Source organism: Camelus dromedarius, chromosome 28 (assembly GCF_036321535.1).
Source record: "Camelus dromedarius isolate mCamDro1 chromosome 28, mCamDro1.pat, whole genome shotgun sequence".
Taxonomy (NCBI): domain Eukaryota; kingdom Metazoa; phylum Chordata; class Mammalia; order Artiodactyla; family Camelidae; genus Camelus; species Camelus dromedarius.
In genome coordinates, this window is record NC_087463.1 from 19,849,013 (window position 1) to 19,870,027 (window position 21,015).

A 21,015-nucleotide genomic window follows, 5' to 3' on the forward strand; every position below is an offset into this window, starting at 1 on the left:
CTTTGGTTGAGAACTATTGGGCTAGATGTATTTTTAGATAATAGACAAAAAAGGGTGGCCTCATAAAAGTGTCACTGAATTTGTTAATGAGGTGATCTTGAAGGCACTGGGTACCACATGCTCCAGCATTTTCATGTGAAACCTCAGATAAGAATTAAAACTTGATTCTCCCATAGTAATTACATGAAATTCTTTGTAGTCAAGAAGAACAATGTAACTGGCTGTTTTCCTGCCCCCACCTTCCGCCTCAGCCATCTGGAGTCTCTGGGCAAAGGGAAAGTTCAGTTTTAAGGCTCCTGAGGTTTAGATACCTGCATTCTAGCTTTTTTCTAATTCAGCAAGAATTTATCGAGGCTTTTCAAAGTACCAAATTCAGAGCAGGCACTGCAAATGCTAGTGTTGAACAGAATAGTCTGGCGCTTACAGTCTACGGATGAGACAGATGCTAAGCAGATAAAGATTTCAGTGAGTGCTCTCTGGCCTAGATATTGTGAACCTGTTTTGAGTATTGGTTTATATATTTTCATATATAAAATTAACCAGACATGAGCTCTGGAATCTTTTCATGCACTATTTATGTGGAAATACACACACACACACACACATAGTGTGTATTTTTGTATTTTATGTATGTATTTGTGCTTTATACTTAGTATATATGTGTCATATATATAGCATATATATACACAAGAGTATGTTGTATGTATATATAGTTTACGTTCATACAACTACAGTGTTTTGTTTTAATTAGCATCATATCCGTCTGGGGTGAGTTGGAATGTACACGTACCTCCATGTGTGTACACACGTGTGCCCATACACATGCTGGATGAATTTAGGTTGCAGTTCTCAACATTACATTTTAGCCCGTTTTTATTATTGCTTTATTATTAAATGACACGTGAAAATGACAATTATGCTTTATATTTGATAGTATTTCTGTCAGTTTCTTTACTTTCTAGAATTTTTGTTTTTACATCATTAAACGTAACGAATATTTTGGGACAGTTTTTCAGCGGTGAGACTGAGATGGAAAGCCCCAACAAGCTGGGACTCTGTGCCCCTTGCAGAAAGAGAAGTGTGTTCTTGTCACAGCTTCCACGTGTTGGGTATATAATTCTTTTTTTTTTTTTTTTCACAGATGGTGCCTCACTAGTACAACATTTAGCTGCCCTTACAACTTTTAAGTTACCATATGGCTTGACTCGGGTCACTGTTTTTGAGAAAAGTGATGGCATGTTAATCCTGTTGGAAAGTTGCAGAATAGAGATTCTGGAATCTAACTGCCAAGCATCGAATATAGACAGAGAGCTAGTGTACACTGATGGCGGGATGCAGAAGGGAGAAGGAGCGGGTGTTTCAGCAAGAAGAATCAGCTGTTTTCAGGCTGTACAAACTCAATATGCCACCTCTTCTGCTGCAGCTGCCTTTGGAGCACCTGAAAGTTTAGGATTGTCATGGAGTCCCCGAAATCATTGACAGTGACCTTTTAAATGAGAAGTTCAATGGAAAGCTATATTTTTCTTCCTTTTAAACTTATACCCCTGGATAATGCAGTTAAATCACATGATGGAAGAGTATCACCTTAATGTCCCTGTTGGAAAATATTTTTAAATCCTATCAGTTTGTCTTCCAAATCATATTCCAAAGGCCTGCGTTTGCCCACGCGATGGACTGCAGCAGAGTGGATTAAGTTTGCTCAAAAGTCCTTACCATCGTCTGTGAGCCAGAAAGCAGCAAGGATTCTGACTGGCATTGCTATTTATTATTTTTATGCATTTTCATAGCTGAGTCCCTACTACACTTACTGACATTCATAAACAAGGTTCTGCTTTGCTGGCTCTTTAATTGGCAATTTAATTTTCCAAACAATTTTCTTTACAGGACTTGGATTTTGAAGCCAAAACGAGTTACACGCTACGGATAGAAGCTGCCAACAAAGACGCCGACCCTCGCTTTCTAAGCTTGGGACCGTTCAGCGACACGACCACCGTGAAGATAATCGTGGAAGACGTGGACGAGCCCCCCGTGTTTTCCTCACCCTTGTACCCCATGGAGGTGTCAGAAGCCACCCAAGTGGGGAACATCATTGGCACCGTGGCCGCGCACGACCCGGATGCTTCCAACAGCCCCGTGAGGTAAGGGCTCCCCGCTCTCCTTCTCTGCACTTTTGCAAGGTGCCGTTTTCATCACTCACGTCTCCATAGAACGATGCTTTTGGTTCATAGCAAAGAAAAACCAGTATTTGTGTTTTGTAGGTAGTTGTATGTAATCGAGCCAAAGCAGCAGAAATGACACGGGATCAGAACAACTCAGCATTTGACTCATTCAGACGTGTCACCTGGTCATCCAGGGCCCCTGCTGTGTGGCAGGATTTGTGGGCATCCGTTATCATCCACAGGCAGAGCTGACGTTCCTGTCAGCCAGGGATCCTGAGCTCTTTCAGAACAAACTGTGTTCAGAGATAAAGTGCTGCGTGTCCTAGTCGCAGGATGAACGCATGTGGTGGGAGGCTAATTTTATAAACAGTTTAAATTAGGGACTAATTTTTAAACAAATCCTTTTTTATATTGGTTTATATGGATAGTATATGTTTGTTAGTTTATTAACTCCACTTACAGAAACTAAAATAATACCTTGTGTCTATATAAGGACTGTTTAAAAACGTCCTCTCAGCCGTCCTGTGGAGAGAGTAGACCCGTTGTTATAACCCTGCCTCTTGAAGGTGAACAGAATGATGATGTGTGAGCAGCTCAAAACATCACGAGCTTTCAGTCCACACTTTTTACCTAGAGTTGACAGTCTGAGATCCTCACACGTTGTTGTGTATGCTTGTGTGTGCATATGACAGTCTTTTTCAGTGAATGTTTAATAATATTTAAGTGAGTAGATAGAATGTAATTGAAATTACACTATATTAGTGTCTTAATTTGGGTTCCTAAGTAACACTTTTCAATGTCATGGTTTGGATTTTGAGTCTGTAAATTACAAAAAAACAGTGAAGGTTTTATATTCAGGTATGTTCAGCTTATAAGCTAAGCACAGATTTAACTTTTAGATTTAACTGATCTTTAGTAATGCTGAGTGCTTTTGAGCTAACTTCTGACTAAGTCTGGACACTGACTAGAGTGTCCTGAAAAATATACATTAGATAATGATTTTTAGGTAAGGAGAGCTCATAATCTTTTCTCTCCCTAAAATAATAAGCCTATCAGGCATATATAGTATATATTTATGTGTACATAGAGTGTAATATAAGTCATTATACACATTTAGTAGTATTTTATTACTTATATACACATAATAATCAGCATATGTATGTGTGTGTATATGTAATTAGTGCTCTCCTTTCCTCCTTTTCTATTTGACATTAATACCCTAGCCTGGTAAAAAATTGGTATGAAATATTTGTTGTTCCAAAAATGAGGTCATACCCCTTGCTTCTCTGGTCCAGCAACTTCAGGCTGTATGGATGGCTGTATTATTTTTAATGCAGTGATCGTATACCATTTCTAAGAGTGTAATCCGCTGTGCACTAGAGCATCTGTGAGTCATAGATGTTCAGCGGGAATAAGCCTGCCCCTGCTCCCTGTAACGCCCAGCCTTCACTGTCAGATGACTCCCGGACGTAAGCTCAGCTGCATCCCCCAAGCCCTCCTGATGTGCACAAAGTCGGACCCGGGGTTTGTCGTAGCGCCGCGTCTCTCGTGGCGTCCTGGTCTCCTTCCTCCGTGAGCCACCAGCCACGGTCCAGTTGTGGTCTTAGCCCAGCGGCTCAGGACAGTCTGACTTCTGCTGAAAGTGCTTAATATGACGCGGGGAAGGGAGAACGCTTGCGTTGAAAGCAGGGGTATGGGGAAAGAGAGACACAAATCCTAATTCAGTACTTAAAGGAGCGAGAGGATTTAAGAAAATTTTGACTTATTGTCTTGATACTTTTATCTTTTTTAAAATTTTTTCTTCACCCATCCCATTGTGTATCATCCTGTTAAAGCCTTTCAGAGTAAATATTTCACTTTTTATAGTATTTTACTTCGAAAACATACAGAATTACATACTAACTTAGGGAAGGGGAGAGAGTGGGACCAAGGGGGCCGTGACTTGAGTTAGTGCTGCAATGAGTTTCACGTGGGCTCCCTGAAGCGCAGAGGTGGGACGGGCCAGCGGCTGAACTCTGCTGATTTTGGAGGTGATTTTCCAGGTTTTTAATCAATAAAAGAGCAGCTGGCCAGCAGGGGATGTCTGCCTCGTGTTCATCTTCTTAAAACCCATAAACGTGACCTGAAAGTTCAGGTTAGTACTTCTTACATCCTTTTCTAGTCTCTAAACCTCACAAACAGAGACTTTGTTCAAAGTTATTTTGTGTGTATGTGTGTATGAATATTTCTTTGGCTTTTGTAAAATTTACTTCTTGACTTAGATTTTATGCTTGTATTCTTGAAACGTTACTTGCCACTGTTTTTCACAAGGCCAGCACAATCACTCAGCCTGCCCATTCACGGTATCTGTACGAGGCCAGGCTCCCTGAGTCGTGTAGTGGGGTGAGCTGATGAGTGCTCCCAGACGCACACGTTCGCTGCAGGACTGGCTCTCTTCCCAGCACTGCTGTTCGCTGCGTGTCCTCGGAGATGTCACTTAGCCTCCTGAGTTTCCATATAACCCAGTAAAAAGGAAAACCAGGACTTATCTCTGCTTCAGCCCAGGTTTTTTTTCAAGATTAAGTCAGAAAGGTAAAATAACTGATGCTCTAAACTGTCCATCACGGCTTCAGTATTAGGAAGCATTATCATCACACATTGCTGTGATTATCGTGTATTGTTTTCATGCCGTTTTTATTTCAAGGTCAATGAAGTCAATGAAGGGAGACATATTTTACAAGTAGCTGCATTAGCTGAAGGTTTTGTACTCATATATTTTCCAACATGTGGAAAATATTACATAGTCGTTTAATGGACATAAACGTGTGTTTGCACTGGGTATTCAAGTAACTCAGAACGTGAGCCTGCCTTGAGCAGATGCTGGGGGACGAGTGGGTCACACAGTCTGAGAGGTCCTAGGAAAGTGAATCTCCAGATGGAGATGGAACTGAAGGCTCTCAGAGTCGTGTGAAGACTCACAGTTGTATGCTTTGTGCTTCTCCACCCTCAGAAATATTGTAGTTCTTAGAGGAATGGGAAAGCAGTATTTGTTTTGTTGTAATTGTTTAAAATTAGGCGAATAGAATTTGGACTGTAAAACAGTATAGGAAGTTGGATAATTAGTGTTTGCATTCACTGACATTCTTCGTGGTGTAATACTCAACTCTAGCATCTGCCATTTACCCTGGGACTCTTTACTGATATGGGCAAGAGATTAGAATTCTAGAGGGAAATACATTTACTTGCCTCCAGCAAGGTCAGTTGAGATCTTCCCACATTATCCATGCCTTGCCCAGCACGCGTGCATGCGCTCACGCACACACACACACACACATATACATATATATATATATATATATATATATATATATATACTTTTTTTTTTTACCTGCTCCACTGAAATACCAACTAAAAGCTCTGTGCACCTGCCCTTTCCTTAAAAGAAGATATGGGCTTCTCCATCACTGTTGGAACCTTACCACTTGGACTGTTTAGAAGTGTAGTAACAATAGGTTGAAAGGTTAAATGAACCCAGAGCCCAGCGATAGGTCAGCATATAACCCCTTTGTGAAATGTCACATCTTCATTACAGCTTGCCTGCCTTCTAGAGAGCTTACCTGCCATTTCATTACACTTTGTCTTCCTCTTTTCTGATATGGAAACTGGAAGCCAACACTGGAAATGAGGTGCTACTTGAGATTACTTAGGAAAAAAAGAAGAGAATTTTTGAAAGCAGAAGTGGGTAATTGAGGGCCCACATGGTTCTGGCTTTTTGTTTTTAGGTAGTTGCTTACCATTTCAGGTAAATTTTGGTCTCAACTACCCACTATCAGGCTTTATGTATTGAACTTGGAAGGACAGATTGGGTTCCACTGATTCTGATCATCTTTCTGAATGACAGAAACTTCACTTCTGTAACTTTGTCATCAGTAAGGTGGTAAAAACTGTAAGAACAGCCTTGAGTCTAGAGGACTATTGATTCCCCATGTCAGTATCCGTAGACCAATCGATGAATCAACATACGTTGATTAAGAACCTGCTTTGTGCGCACCTCTGGGGAGAGTGCTGACGGGAAAGACAAAAATGAATAAAACATTTCCTCTGACTTCAGGGAACGTACAGTCTGGGTGAAGAAATAAGATCCCATAAAAGTTCAACAATACAAGGGGGGAAGGTGCCAGAGCTGTCCCGTGGCAAATTGTGAGATAAATACCAGTAATCGCTCTGAGTTCACTGGACGTGAGCCCTCATCTGAAGGACTGATTGCATAAGCTGGGCTTTGAGGGAGGGCAGGATTCGGACAAGCCAAAAAAAATTACGTAAGGTCTGTTTATGTTTTATGTCGGCCCGGCCTGCGAGTCTAGTGCTATGTTATGAAATCAGCACATCGATTTCTGGAGGCAGCACAGTAAGCCCGAAGTCCTTCTGCTTCAAATAGCCCTTCTGCTTCAAATAGCCAGGGAACTGAAACATGGCATTATTACAAATAAGATGAGATGTGAGGGGTGATTCAGAAGCAAAAGAGATCATTTTCAGTTCTAGCAATCTAAATACAAAACTCTAGGTGTATTTATTATAGGGGTGATAATAATGTTTACCTGCAGGCTCTTCTGGCATCCCCGGCATGGTATGTCCTCAGACCAAAGTGATACAATTGTATCAGATGCTGTGTTAGGCAGTGTGGTAGTATGAGCACATGCGGGGGGGTTGAATGATTCGGTGTGTATTTTTAAGTAGCTTGTATACATGCCTGTATTTCTACATATTATTTTACTCTGAATTATTTGTGATTGTCTCACAGAATGAAAGGGAAAGTTGAACAGCCAGTCTTCAGAAAAGAGAGGAGTGAGGTTTCTCTAGAAATACAAGTATCAAAAGTAAGCAGTCTCTTCTGAATGTGGCTGTAGGGTGAACTGCTGGGAACTCTCCACCTTTTTTTCCCCCCTTCTCCTGGCTCTCTGTTTAAGGTTCACATTTCTTGGAAAGTGTTTTTGGTCTGTCTTAGAACGAGTGTCTCTCTCTTGCCCAGGAAGCTCTGGGCGTCTACATTGTGAGTCCCCTCCAGATTGCATGAGATTGGGAAGGTCAAAATCCCCAAAGGAAAACTGAGTTGCCGTCATCAGAAAAAGGGGATGAGGATGCAGACAGTGGCATCGCTACGTACTGAACTCAGTAGTTTAGTGTGAAGTAATTTATTTCTCATTAAAGCCCTGTAAGGCAAGCATTAACATTCCCTTGTTTAAATAAACATGGCCCCAGTCACATAGTTAGAAAATATGGTTCCAGGATTTTAGCAAATTTTGTATCAAAACCTGTACAGTGCTGGCAGCAACACACATGCCTACATTTCTTAAGAGATTAAGGTTTCAACTCAAGTGATTCAACTATTTCTGTTGATCAGATTTGTTGCTTATTTTAATTTTTTTTATTGGAGTACCGTCAGTTACTGTGTCAAATTTCTCATGTACAGCAGTGTCCCAGTCATGCATATACATACGTATATTCGTTTTCATGTTTTTTTCATTAAAGGTTATTATAAGATATTGAACATAGTTCCCTGTGCTATATAGCAGAAACTTTTAAAATCTATTTTTACATATAGTGGCTAACATTTGTAAATCTCAAACTTCTAAAGTTATCCCTTCCTACCCTCTTCCCCCCAGTAACCAAAAGGTTATTTATTATGTCTGCAGGTATGTTTCTGTTTTGGGGATGAGTTCATAGTGTCCTTTTTTTCTTTTTTTTTTTTTTTAGATTCCACATATGAGTGATATCATATGGTCTTTTTCTTTCTCTTTCTGGCTTACTTCACTTAGAATGACTATATCTAGATCTATCCATGTTGCTGCAAATGACATTATTTTTATGGCTGAATAGTATTCCATTGTATAAATATACCACAACTTCTTTATCCAGTCATCTGTCGATGGACATTGAGGTTGCTTCCATGTCTTGGCTATTATATATAGTGCTGCTATGAACATTGAGGTGCATGTATCTTTTTCAAATTAGAGTTCCCTCTGGATATATACTCAGAAGTGGGATTGCTGGATCATAAGGTAAGTCTATTTTTATTTTTCTGAAGAATCTCCATACTGTTTCCATAATGGCTGCACCAAGCTACATTCCCACCAGCAGTGTAGGAGGGTTCCCTTTTCTCCACACCCTCTCCAGCATTTATCGTTTGTGGGCTTTGATGCTTATTTATTACATTGTCTTTGCCAGCTGGGGAGTAGCACTGATACGTTTGTGTTAATCTAGCCTCACCCACCTGCGTATCCTGTTTATGGATCTGACATGCGTGTCAGTAGCGGGGTGATAGGTATGCTACTTGTGAACATGAAGACCGTTTTAATCGACCTCCATAGCTTATCCAGCAGCGGCACTGATAACTAGAGGCATTTATTAGGGGATTCATTTTGTTGCAGATGTGCGGAACACTGAGGACACACACATGTGTAAGATGTGGTCCCAACCCACTCATTGTGTAGCTGTAGGAGAGATCTTATGTGAAAACTTATTTTTAAAAATCCAGGGTTCAACCTGGAAATGAGAAACCATCTTGTAAAGTTTTTCCTCATTTTGCAGATGAAGAAACAGAAGAGGACAGATGGTGAATGAAAAGCCCAAATTAGTACATTAGGTTTGTTGTGGGGTCATGGCTATAAATATTGCCTCTCAGTGCCCAGTCTGTGGTTCATGGTGTGCAGCCCAAGGAGCATGTAGTAAATAAAGCCCACGGGTCATACATGCTACAGGCTTTCTTAGAAAGGCATGATTTCTGATGGGACTGGGAAGGTTTGGTGCTTTAATGCTAGAAGGTTATCTCCTGGAATAGTAAGACTAAATAATTGGAAGGAGGAAAAATGGGAGTCCAGGAGGGCCAGTGTGAGGAAAAGCAGAGAAATGGAGACTCACGTGATATGATCATTAATCAGTTACTACATCCATGTGACTGCCTTAAGAGTTTTAGATGGAGCAGTGGGAAAAACATGAAAAGAGGCTCAATTCTAGAGTTGTCGGTAGCAGAGACTCAGAGCTCATCTCTAGGTAATGCGTCTTATACCAGAAGGATGGCTCAGACAGGCACAGTTCCCAATCTTGGCTCCATCAGCAACCAGCTGTGAGACTTTAAAGCCCCAGTGCTGAAATATAGCAAAAATGGTACCTGTTACCCGAGTTGGAAGTTGTGCTTGGCTGGTAGAAACAAAGCTTTAACATGAGTGAGTTAACCAATGAGAAGCCTGGAGCCAGCACTCGAAGACGGACAATTTGGCAGGATAATGTCATCAAGAGCTTGGCTTCTTATATCAGGTACTCATCACCTCGTAGTTACAAGATGGTTTTTGAATTGCTTTCCATTGCTTTCATGTCCTGGGTGAGATGGAGAGGAAGGGGCAAAAATCAAATGCCAGCTGAATTAGCAATGCTCTCCTATCCTTTGGGGAGTTTTTCAGTGATGCTCAACCAAACAACTTTCTTTTCTATCTCATTTGGTGAAACTTAGACATAAGGATGCTGCATCTGCAGGGAGGCTAGCAAGTGTAGTTTTTCAGCGGGACACATGGCTGCCTCTAATGAAAGCCGGCTTCTAGTAATAAGAATTAAGGGCATATAGATATTAGGCATGCAAATAAACGTCTCTGTTACACACGACCTCACAGAGCTGTTTTGAGGATTAGGGAAAAAATGTAAACTGTGTTTTAAATTCTCACTATATGTCGTAGGGAGGGATAGTTTTGAGGAAAGTTTAGTGAATCTGCTTTTAGATATACTGAGCTTTAGCTGAAGATGTTGCCAGCGTCTGGAGTAGTTTACGAAATGTCAGGGAAAGGATTGAGGCTGGATACTGAGACTTGGAGGTGTCCGTGTAATAAATGGATACGGCAGAAGCTTTAACTGCTGGTGCTGCGGAAATATGGAAGTGATCTCTCTCGTAGGTCACTCCGACATGCAGTGAAAGAGGACGGGTTCTTTAGGCTGTAATTTACAGAAACTAGAGGGACGCTTGTGAGAGGACACACCAGTGACTGCAGCAGATGCTGCATTAAAGAGAACTTCGGGTCATGATGAGAGAACCACCAAGCCCGTCCTTCCTGTTCAGCCTCTGACTGACTCTGGCAACTGCGTTTCTCTGTCCTTAGTCCCTTAGATGCAGAGATACAGAGTCTGCTGCTCTGAACTTTGCAGGGCCTGCTTCCTCTCTGGGCTCACTCAGCCCTCCCAGATTCCAGTTTAAAGACTCTTTGCCCCTCTCACTCTACAGAGTGCCCAGATTTTCCTTATGTTGCTTGTTCTCAGGTGACTATATATTAGCTCATGTCCCACACATACACTCTAGCTTTTTGCATGGTCCTGAGGCACTGGCAGAAAACAGGAACCCCTTTATGCTGGGTGATCACACGTCCTTGTGATTAAGAAATACAGTGACCACTGTGATTGTCCTCGACAGCTTGTCTGCTTCTGGTCCTGACCAAGGTTTCCATCTCTTCTCAGGCCAGGACTTCATTCTTTCCCCACACCTGCCCCAGTTCCCTTCATCAGATGTGAGGATAGCAATTTGTTGGTTTCCTCCCAAATACTTATTATGAATTGCTGTCTTTAAAAATATTTTGTTCATGCACTATACTTCCTGAAATAGAGTTTCATGCAGGTGCTCAAGAATAACTGCTGAATGCATGAATAAGTGAACAGGAGACAATGTCAGTAATTCTCAAATCACCAATTATATATATAATAATTTATAGTATATATTACATATATATATAAATTTTTCTGTAAATCTAAAACTATTCTTGAAAAGTCTATTAATTAAAAAAAAAAAACACAATAAAGCTACATTAAAAAAAAACAGAAACAAGTGAGTAGTGGCTTTGACAACATGGACGCGAAGGATGAACTTGACCCAAATGGAGGAAATTTGTTTTTTAAAATAGAAAACACACCTTTTTGATTCACCTAAAGCTGTATAGATGGAAAGGGATCTAAATCCAAGGGAAAAACATTGTTGAGAATGTCAGCAGATGGAACGTACAGCGTAAGTAGCATGGTTTGATCTGGATCTGAATGAAGACACTTTGCAATAATGCAAGGATAGTAAGTAGAGGGGATGGGGAGACGCAGCAAGATTTCTTTCTCCTCTCACATGTCGTGGAGCGCAGATCCTGGAGGTGGGGGTGAGTACGTTTTATGCTGCCATTGCCATTTTCAAGCTATTTAATTTTCCTTTCCGTTCAAAACTCTCAATTCTTTTGCAGAATGCATCATCAGACTTTACTCAAAAATCTTTCATGCTGCTATCAAGCACCAGACACCCAGTGTTCACCCGTGATTTGTTGAGGGTTTTAGTGCCCAGAGTGTTTCTTCCCACCAGCATGATGGCATGATGCTTAGTGGCTGATTCCGCGACACCCACGACCCGTCAAACTCGTTAGCCTCTCATTTGCTTGGTCTTCTTGACTTCACTGATCTCTTTGCTATGGTTTTGTCAGATTCTTATGAGTCTTGGCTTGTGATTCACTGCTGTTGAAAATCTACTTCAAGCATCTCATCCTGTCTGCTACCTCCCACACCAGCAATTCTGCATCCTGATAAAGTCCTACCCCCTACTGATGCTGCCAGAATCTTCTCAATGTCAGTCTGCCTTCTCTTACTTCCTCAGTGCTCCCTTACCAGCGTAGAGCCCGTGGACTTTCATTATCATCGCTATCCGCCTTACCTCCGTCTCCTTTCGCTGTCCAGGACTGGTTTAACCCAACCTTCTGCTTTTTATGTATCTTTGAGCCCATAGATGAGAACAGAGCAAGACACACGGATGGGATGACTGGTTTCACATTACATTGATGGACGTGAATCTCAAGGGAAGTCCACAATGCTTAGCTATTCCACTCTACTCTCCCCAGTACATATATTTTTGTCTTGTCTGAAAAATGAATTCTCTTAAACCACCTTCTCCTGTCTTAGCTGATAACCTTGTCTCCTGTGCCATCAAGAAAACAGAAGCCGTCAAAAAATAACTTCTAATATTCTCCACATCCAGACACACATTACTGTGCAAAGACATTATTTATTGGTTTATGGTCAGTTTTTTCTAACGTTTTCTTCTATTTTCTCTTTTCATGTTCCTTGCATTTGTAATATAGCAGACTCTGAGGAGTTGATGCCATTTCATAATAATTGAACTACTTTGGAAACACAATTCTTTCTTAAATTGAGTGCATGTTTATCTGTTTGTTCTTTTGTTCATTTGTTTAATTGTTTTTAAATGACAGTCCTTATTTCACCCAACTAGAAAGACTGTAAGGGGCATTTGCAGGTTGTCATTAATGAGGGAAGGGTGAATTCTGTGTATTTAACCAAAAACAGCAAAATGGAATAAGAATTCAAGGGGAGAAGTAATTTTCACTAATATTTGGATAGTAGATATTTTGCAAAAAGACTTCTACACATCAAAATATTTGTGTAATTTGAGGGGTTCTACTTTGAAACATATCTGTGGAATCCGGGTCAAGACCCCTGAGTGAGAGATTTAAAAAGATAAGTATCAGTCTGGTGTTAAGACAAAAGACGTTACTAAGTATATTTGAAATGGGTCAGATGTCGTGTATGTTTAGAAGGTCTACATATATTTCATTTCATCATGACCAGGGCTACTCGATCTATTGTAAATGGTTTTTAGGAGCCAACGTAATAAAATAAAATCGAAGTTTGTAACGGCATATTCAAGTCCACCGTGAAGGTAACTTTATTATGTTCATTTTGTACTGTTGGACAGAAGAGCAAAGAGATTACTGGCAAGTGGTTTGTGAATCAACTAGAACGCTGGTGAAATTTTACACTAGGGGTATTTTATGTAAGTATGACGGAGCATGGAGTCAGCAGAATTTGGCAGTTGGCTGTGCAATTAATGAAATAGATTTAGCAAATGATAAACATACGAGTTGACTTTTTAATTTTTTTAATATTCAATTAGGTATTCAATTGACAGAAATACAGACTTGGAGAGATACTTCAACATTGATGCCAACAGCGGAGTTATTACAACCGCCAAATCTTTGGATCGAGAGACAAATGCTGTTCATAACATCACAGTCCTCGCAATGGAGAGCCGTAAGTTGTAAGATTTAACATTAAATTAGGTTGGAAGACACTTGAGAGTGGAGAAGCATCCTCTTGAGTTTATAATTTCAACTTGAATTTCATTAGGTGCTTATTTGAATTAAGCAACATTTTGAAAATCCCTAATTTCAAGCTGGGAAATACATTTATATTCACTAACTTTATTTGCTACTCACAAAGCTAATGGCAAGAAGTTACCGCAAAATAATGGGCCTGAGTTACCCTCAGAGGGCTTCTTGTTTTGTGATCGTATCTGCATTTATGCTGACAGGGAATTGGTCAAATAGCCTACACAAAATAGTAAACTGGTCTCTAACCAAGACACTCAGTTTTGTAAGTTCTGATATTGAACTAATTTTAGTCTCTGATAAGAAAAGTGTTGAAAGAACAATGCATAATTATATTGTAAGCATGTTACATACATTTATCATACAGTAAATAAACATGGAGTATGTACATAATATATACATATATTCATACAAAAATGAGCTGTAGCATCAAAGAATATTGAAATTCATGGCTTACTTGTCACTCGTGTGTGTACGACTTTTGGATCAGAATTTCTATTTCTCCCTTTAAAGTCTACAATATTATGACTCTGGATTTTGAGGCTTGGTCATTCCCTTATTAGATTTGTGCTTTCGAGAGGTAAGCATTTTTGTTTGATTCTGATCGTTTTCAACATGGGTTTCCTAAGTAAAGCAGCATTGGTGTAACAGCTTCCCCCTGAGTACCAGCAGCCCTCGAAGAGGCTGCAGGTTCTGGTCCAGCCCCCACGGTAAAGTGAGCATCACAGCGAGCCTTGTCACACAGAGGTTTTGGTTTCCCAGTGCACGTAACAGTTACGTTTACACTCCATTATGGTCTGTTATATGTGCAGTAGCATTCTAAAAAAAAAGTTCACACCTTAATTAAAATACTTATTACTAAAAATGCTAACCACTATCTGAGCTTTTAGCAAGTTAGAGTAGGAACATCAAAGATCACATATAATAAAGTTTGAAATATTAGGAGAGTTATCTGGATGGGACACACAGACAGGAAGTGAGCAGGTGCTCTTGGAGAAATGGGATGATTGACTTGCTGGATGGAGGGTTGCCACAAAGCTTCAGTTGGTAAAATGCGCAGTATTTGTGAAGCACATTCAAGGGACGCACGCTAGGAACGAGGTGTGCCTGTATATGATGAAACGTTTTCCTCTCTGTTAGAGAATCCATCTCAGGTAGGACGAGGCTACGTGGCCATCACGATACTCGACATCAATGACAACGCCCCCGAGTTCGCCATGGACTACGAGACCACGGTCTGTGAGAACGCCCAGCCTGGCCAGGTGAGTGGGCGCCGGGACCCCCAGCTCCTCGGGGCTGACTTCTTTAAACCTCCCCAGCCGCCGGGCCTTTGCAATCCTGCCAGCTTTCAGGTAAACTGTAATCGGCGTGTTTCAGCAAAATGAACACTTTGATGTGCAGCATAAACTAATATTAACTTTTAAATTCCAGTTTCAGTGGGATGATGACAATGCCTCGGGAAGAAAAGGTAATAAATGCTGTAAAAGCCGTGGTAAGCGGTTCAGGGCTGAGGCTGTTTCAGGGAGGAAGTGTGCTGAGCTCGACGGGGCTGCTTCCTCCATGACGCGGTGGCCCTACGTCCCTTTAAGTCCTAACAATTAAGTGGAGTGTGACCTCGATGAGCTTTCTTCTCATCTGTGTTGGCACTGTCTTGTGCTGTTCGCTGGCATGGAACAGTCAGCTGCTTATTCCTGCGGTTCGCAAAAGTAAATTCAAACATGAATTTTGAAAAGGCCATGATGTGATTTTCAGAGCCCTTTTGAGATTGGGTTCACGCTAGGGCACCTGACCCTTCCCTCCCTGCTCATTCAGGAAGATGGATTTGTTACGAGGTGGACATTTGCTGTGTAGCAGAGCACATCAACATGCTGCCACGCTGGACTCCCTCTCTCCCCAGGTTATCCAGAAAATCAGTGCTGTTGACAAAGATGAGCCATCCAACGGGCACCAGTTTTATTTCAGCTTAACAACCGACGCAACGAATAACCACAACTTTTCACTGAAAGACAACAAAGGTAAGGTTAACTTGCGTCACCAGAGGAGGCAGCAGGTAGAAGCTTTCTCAGCAAGTACTTTTTCTCACTCAGGACTGCTGATTGTGGATTTTTTCCCCATACCAGCAAGGATATCAATTACTGGGCAGTGAGCCCCCTCAAGTAATTTTTATCAATGGATTTGCTGTCATGAAAAAGAAATGGCTCCTTAAATCATTTTAGGCCTAAGTCCAAAGAGAGGGGAAGTCAGATCCATCTCTCTCTGTCTTTCCTCTGGACATTTGCTTATTTGTGTACCATCCAGGGTCTCGGATCAGTTGAGGGCCAGCCAAATGCCTTCATAAGGATGATACTCCCTACGTGTACCTTCAGGAAAATCATTGGACTTAACACATTTCAACCTAAATCAACTTACTATTTTCAATGCCAGCATCAGTTATTCTTTTATTTTTAATATAAAAATACAATCCATGCAAAATAATCGCAGATATGCTCTTGATGCCAAAAAATATAAAAAGAATAGAATCCCCTGTCATCCCCACTACCCCATGTCTCTGCTTCAAAGGTAAACACTCCTGAATGTCATTATGGAAACATTTTTACAAGGTAGGTAGATTCTGGTTTTGCTTAATTTTATATATACATATATAGATACTTACAGAGACTGTATATAGAGAATTGTAAAAACTTTTAAGGGAAGCTTGAGCACCTGCTGTTTATTATCTTGATTTTGAATATTCTTTTTCTTTCTCTCTGTATACAGAGAGAAGAGTGTTCCCCAACGATACAGAAAATGTAATTCTTCCATTTTGAACGTGTGAATCAGGTTTCAGAAACTTAGTTGTACATTTTGGCTTTGTAAGTCCAATCTGGCTCATCTAAAAAGACTTGTTCTCAGAAGGTGGACATAAGTGCTTCTGCCCGAAGCCACCACCTATTTTAGTGCAGAAAATTCAACTTTGGCCTCAGAAATTCAATCTGAAAATAATAAATTGTTCTGATCCCGCTCTCTGCTTAAAGAGAACATTGTCTTTTCCCCTTAGTAACAAAAAAGGAAGTGCACGCTCTTTGTGAGTAATCCCAAACTCTCTGACTTAATCATAGCTGGAAAGGGTAATTCTCAGCCCTTGTATTCATCCAGCACAAAGGCAGACGGGAATTCATACCGAAGAAGGGTATGAAGATTTCCCACGTGTATCATTATCCAGCGCCGCCATGATGGTTGGACAGCATGGTTGCACTCAAACGGCTGGATTTTCAGGGCATTCACACAGCCACACAATAGAAACATTTCCCCAAGTCAAGCCCGGGGCTCCCTCGCCTGTAGAAACCTTGTAGGAAAGCCTAAGGTAGAGGAAGAATGAACACCAATCCATTTGCTGGCTTCCAAGCACATAAAGAACGTGATGAATTTCCTAATCTCTTTCCAGAACACAGAAATACTGCTATAAATTTAAAAATCACATAAAGCAGATATTGGGCATTTTAGCACATGCTCCTCAATGTGTCATGTGTGTGTGTTATTTGATGTTAGGTATGTTAGATTACAAATCAAAACTTTAAAAAAACCTTTGCGTATCCCATCATAAATAGGGATAGTATCTGAATGGTTGGGAGGTGGAAACGTAGGGGAGATGTGTTTGTTAATCCCATAGAAACACGCTCACGACAGTATCCTTCCACAACTCTTGGGGTACTTTTTTAATGAACACCTCTCGAATTCATTTTAAAATAAAAGATTTGTTTACATAAAAACCTACCAGCTGGAATCTGAAAATCAAACTCTCTCCTTCCTGCCACATCTGTAAGTGCAGTGTGCTTGCTGCGGTGTTTGAGAGAGCATGGATTTCAGCTTGGCTCTTTCGTTAGTCTTGTTAATTCTTTCATGATAACACTGGATAAATATCTTTTTGACAGCTTGGAAAGGAGATACATACTTAAGAAAACAAACACTGGATGAAACTGTGGTCCTGGTGGTCCTTCTTTTCCATTATATTTTCATGAATTGCTGTAAATTTAAAAGAATCACATAAATTCCATAATTAATTAACTAGACAAATTATTAGATTAAAAATCTATTTCTGATACAGAAATCACAGTTATGTGAAACAGACTTATTATTGATCACTGCTATAAGTTTCATAATTGCTATAATTGTTTAAATGGGATGGAATATTAAATATAAACTAAATCCAAATGACCTATTTTATCACTGAGAAAATGTTTACATACAGGGTGTTTTGGTAAGGCTGTGTACCAACATGGATCTTAAAAAATTATATAATAATTCCTCTTGACTATCTCTGCATACTCATTTTAATTTAAACTAGAGTTTAGTATTTTACTTGTTTCTATATTGAGCTGGGAACTTGTTAAAGAAAGGATGGGTTGGAAGTTTTACCTATGCTATCTGAGGACTGCAGAAATATTTAACCTGTTTTTTTTTTATCATCCTCTCTATAAGGATATGGTTTGAATTTCAAGATCAGTAAGAAGGTATACTATATGTAATTTTTACAGAGTTGCAGGTAATACAATAAATGATGTATAAACACTTTCCTACTTAGTTTTACTTTATAACTGTTTCTTTGGTTATAACTATTAGCACTTTGTAAGTGTAATAAGGTGTATTCAAATGAACCAATATTTGGAAATATGGCTTTCTGCCAAAAAGAAGCTAAATGGAGTGACTTAAACTAGATACAGTTTGGCAGGACAGATTCCATCAGCAATCTTGTGTTGCACATCTGCTTCCTTTATCCTAGACAACACAGCCTCAATTCTCACCAGGAGAAATGGCTTCCGGAGACAGGAGCAGTCTGTGTATTACCTGCCAATCTTCATCGTGGACAGCGGATCGCCCTCCCTCAGCAGCACCAACACCCTTACCATCCGTGTCTGCGACTGTGACGCCGACGGGGTAGCCCAGACCTGCAACGCAGAAGCCTACGTCCTCCCTGCTGGCCTCAGTACCGGAGCCTTGATCGCAATACTGGCCTGCGTCCTGACGCTGCTCGGTAGGTACTGCTTCAGCGCCTGCGCTGTGAGCATCGATCATGACTTCTCTTTTCTGTTCCTTTTCATCCCTTTTGAGAACACATGCAAATATTCTAATCCCTGGTATTTTGCTCAGAGAGCAGTCTGTGATCAGCAGCCACACTTTCCGGTGGCGTATTTAAAATACAACTTAGGAAAATGATCAATTTCATTTTAAAAACAGCAGTGAAGGTAAATGGCTGATGTTTAAAATTGAATTTTTTTCAAGATTAAAAAAAAATTTACCCTATCCCCCAGCTCTTTGCTTTAGATTACTCTGCAGGGGAGTTATATTAGACTAGAGAGAATCTTTTTCTGTGTTGTTCTGATAATAGGCATATTTTAGAAATGATGGCCTTGAGTGAAGTATGTAATATTTAATTTCTTTAAAAAAAGACCTGAAGCAAATATGGTATAATGTTAAGATTTGATAAAGCCAGATGGTAAGACACGAATGTGCTTTATACTAGTTTCTGTTCTTGCCTGTGTGTTTGAAATACATCATAATAAAAAGACCAATGAATATGGGAGCTTAAAAAAAAAAAGAAATGGCTTTATATCCCACTTCTTTTCAGAAAAGATTTAAGGTGGATTTGATCATTACTTGCAAATTTCAAAAGACTGAAATTTCAGCAGTGCAAAATTTCCCAAGAATTAACATATTTAATTGTACTTTTCCATGATTATTTTATTATGTGGTTAAATTAGATTTATAACTCATAGTAGAATTGCAGTTTTATAAGAGATTATGCAGCATCCTTTTAAAAACTGGGAGGCATCCAACATTGGTACTGGGTAATGGGTGTATTCCTTAACTGCATCCAGTGAAAGCACTGTATAACTTTCTACAGCAAGGACAGCAGGCATCTAATACTGCGTCTGAGGCTGTGCTGTTATGTGTTCTTGGGGTTCAGTATAATTTGTAAATCCATTTATGTTTTTGTAAAAGAATTTAGCAATGCGAGTCATAATTGTATGATGTTTAAAAACAAGATTTATGGAATTAGGTAAAATTTAGCTTTTATTACTGCCTCCAACATACACTAGTTCTTCACTAGGGGAATATTCATTCTTCTAAGGCTAGCTTCCTTTTTTTTTTTTTTTTTTTAACAGCACAGTGTCCCAATCATGCATATACATACATATTTCGTTTTCATATTCTTTTTCATTAAAGGTTATTACAAGATATTGACTAAAGTTCCCTGTGCTATTCAGAAGAAAAATTTTAAATCTATTTTTTTATATAGTGGCTAACATTTGTAAATCTCAAACTCCCAAATCTATCCCTTCCCACCCTCTTTCCCCAGTAACCATAAGATTGTTTCTGTTTTGTACATGAGTTCATTAGTGTCCTCTTTTTTTAGATTCCACATATGAGTGGTATCATAGGGTATTTTTCTTTCTGGCTTACTTCACTTAGAATGACGATCTCTAGGTCCATCCATGTTACTGCAAATGGCATTTTAATTTTTTATGGTTGAGTAGTATTCCATTGTATAAATATACCACAACTTCTTTATTTAGTCATCTGTCGGTGGACACTGAGGTTGCTTCCATGTCTTGGCTATTGTAATAGTGCTGCTATGAACATTGGGGTGCGTGTGTCTTTTTGAATTAAGAGTTCCCTCCGGATATATGCCCAGGAATGGGATTGCTGGAACATAAATAAGTCTATTTTTAGTTTTTTGAGGAATCTCCATACTGTTTTCCATAGTGTAGGAGGGTTTCCTTTTCTCCACAGCCTCTCCAGCATTTATCATTTGTGGACTTTTGAATGATGGCCCTTCTGACTGGTGTGAGGTGATACCTCATTGCAGTTTTGATTTGCATTTCTCTGATAATTGGCAATGGTGAGATTTTATCATGCATCTGTTGGCCATTTGTATGTCTTCATTGGAGAATTGCTTGTTTTAGGTCTTCTGCCCATTTTTGGATTGGTTTTTTGTTGTTATTAAGTTGTATGAACTGTTTATGTATTCTGGAAGTTAAACCTTTGTCACTTGTATCATTTGCAAGTATTTTCTTCTATTCCATAGGATGTCGTTTTGTTTTGCTTATGATTATGCTGTGGAAAGCTTGTAAGTTTAATTAGGTCCCATTTGTTAATTTTTGTTTTTATTTCTATTGGCTGGGTAGACTGCCCTAGGGGAACATTGCTGAGATTTATGTCGGATAATATTTTGCCTATGTTTTCTTCTGGGAAGTTTATTGTGTCTTGTCTTATCTTTAAGTCTTTAAGTCTAAGGCTAGCTTCTTAATTTACAAGGGGAAAGTAACTGTTGTGAAAATTAAATGAGAATTCATGTGCCGGCCATTTAGTAAACATTCAATAAATTTTAAGTGTTATTGATAAAGCAAGTTCTCAATCTGTTAACCAAGCTAAGACCTACTTACTAATACACTTAACTTCGATTTTTTTATATGAGATCATTTATCTTCTATAACTTCAGCTAACCAAATACATCCAGAAGGGAATAAACTATTTTTTTTTTATATAGCTTCACACAGATGGCCAAAACTTTTAGAAATTCATTAGAGGTGGCAAGTAATTCCAGTGAAAGTCTGATTAGAATCCAAGGGTTTTGAAAAAGATGGAACCATCGCAACTACTTACTATTGCTCTGTCATAATAAGATGTAAATCATGTGTTTATCTTACGGT

At 39.7% G+C, this 21,015-nt stretch overlaps 1 protein-coding gene across 3 annotated transcripts in view; it reads left to right on the forward strand.

The window, feature by feature from the left end:
• The window catches only part of CDH7 (cadherin 7), a 116,001-nt gene that overhangs the window by 78,808 nt on the left and 16,178 nt on the right, over positions 1 to 21,015 (forward strand). For all 3 annotated transcript variants that reach the window (XR_004133364.2, XM_031441775.2, XM_031441773.2), the window contains 5 exons: positions 1,885 to 2,138; positions 13,111 to 13,247; positions 14,465 to 14,586; positions 15,222 to 15,339; positions 18,084 to 18,335. Coding sequence is in view for 2 of the 3 variants with exons in the window: in XM_031441775.2 (XP_031297635.2) it covers positions 1,885 to 2,138; positions 13,111 to 13,247; positions 14,465 to 14,586; positions 15,222 to 15,339; positions 18,084 to 18,335 (883 nt within the window). In the remaining variant the exon portion in view is untranslated. The remainder of the gene's footprint in view (positions 1 to 1,884; positions 2,139 to 13,110; positions 13,248 to 14,464; positions 14,587 to 15,221; positions 15,340 to 18,083; positions 18,336 to 21,015) is intronic.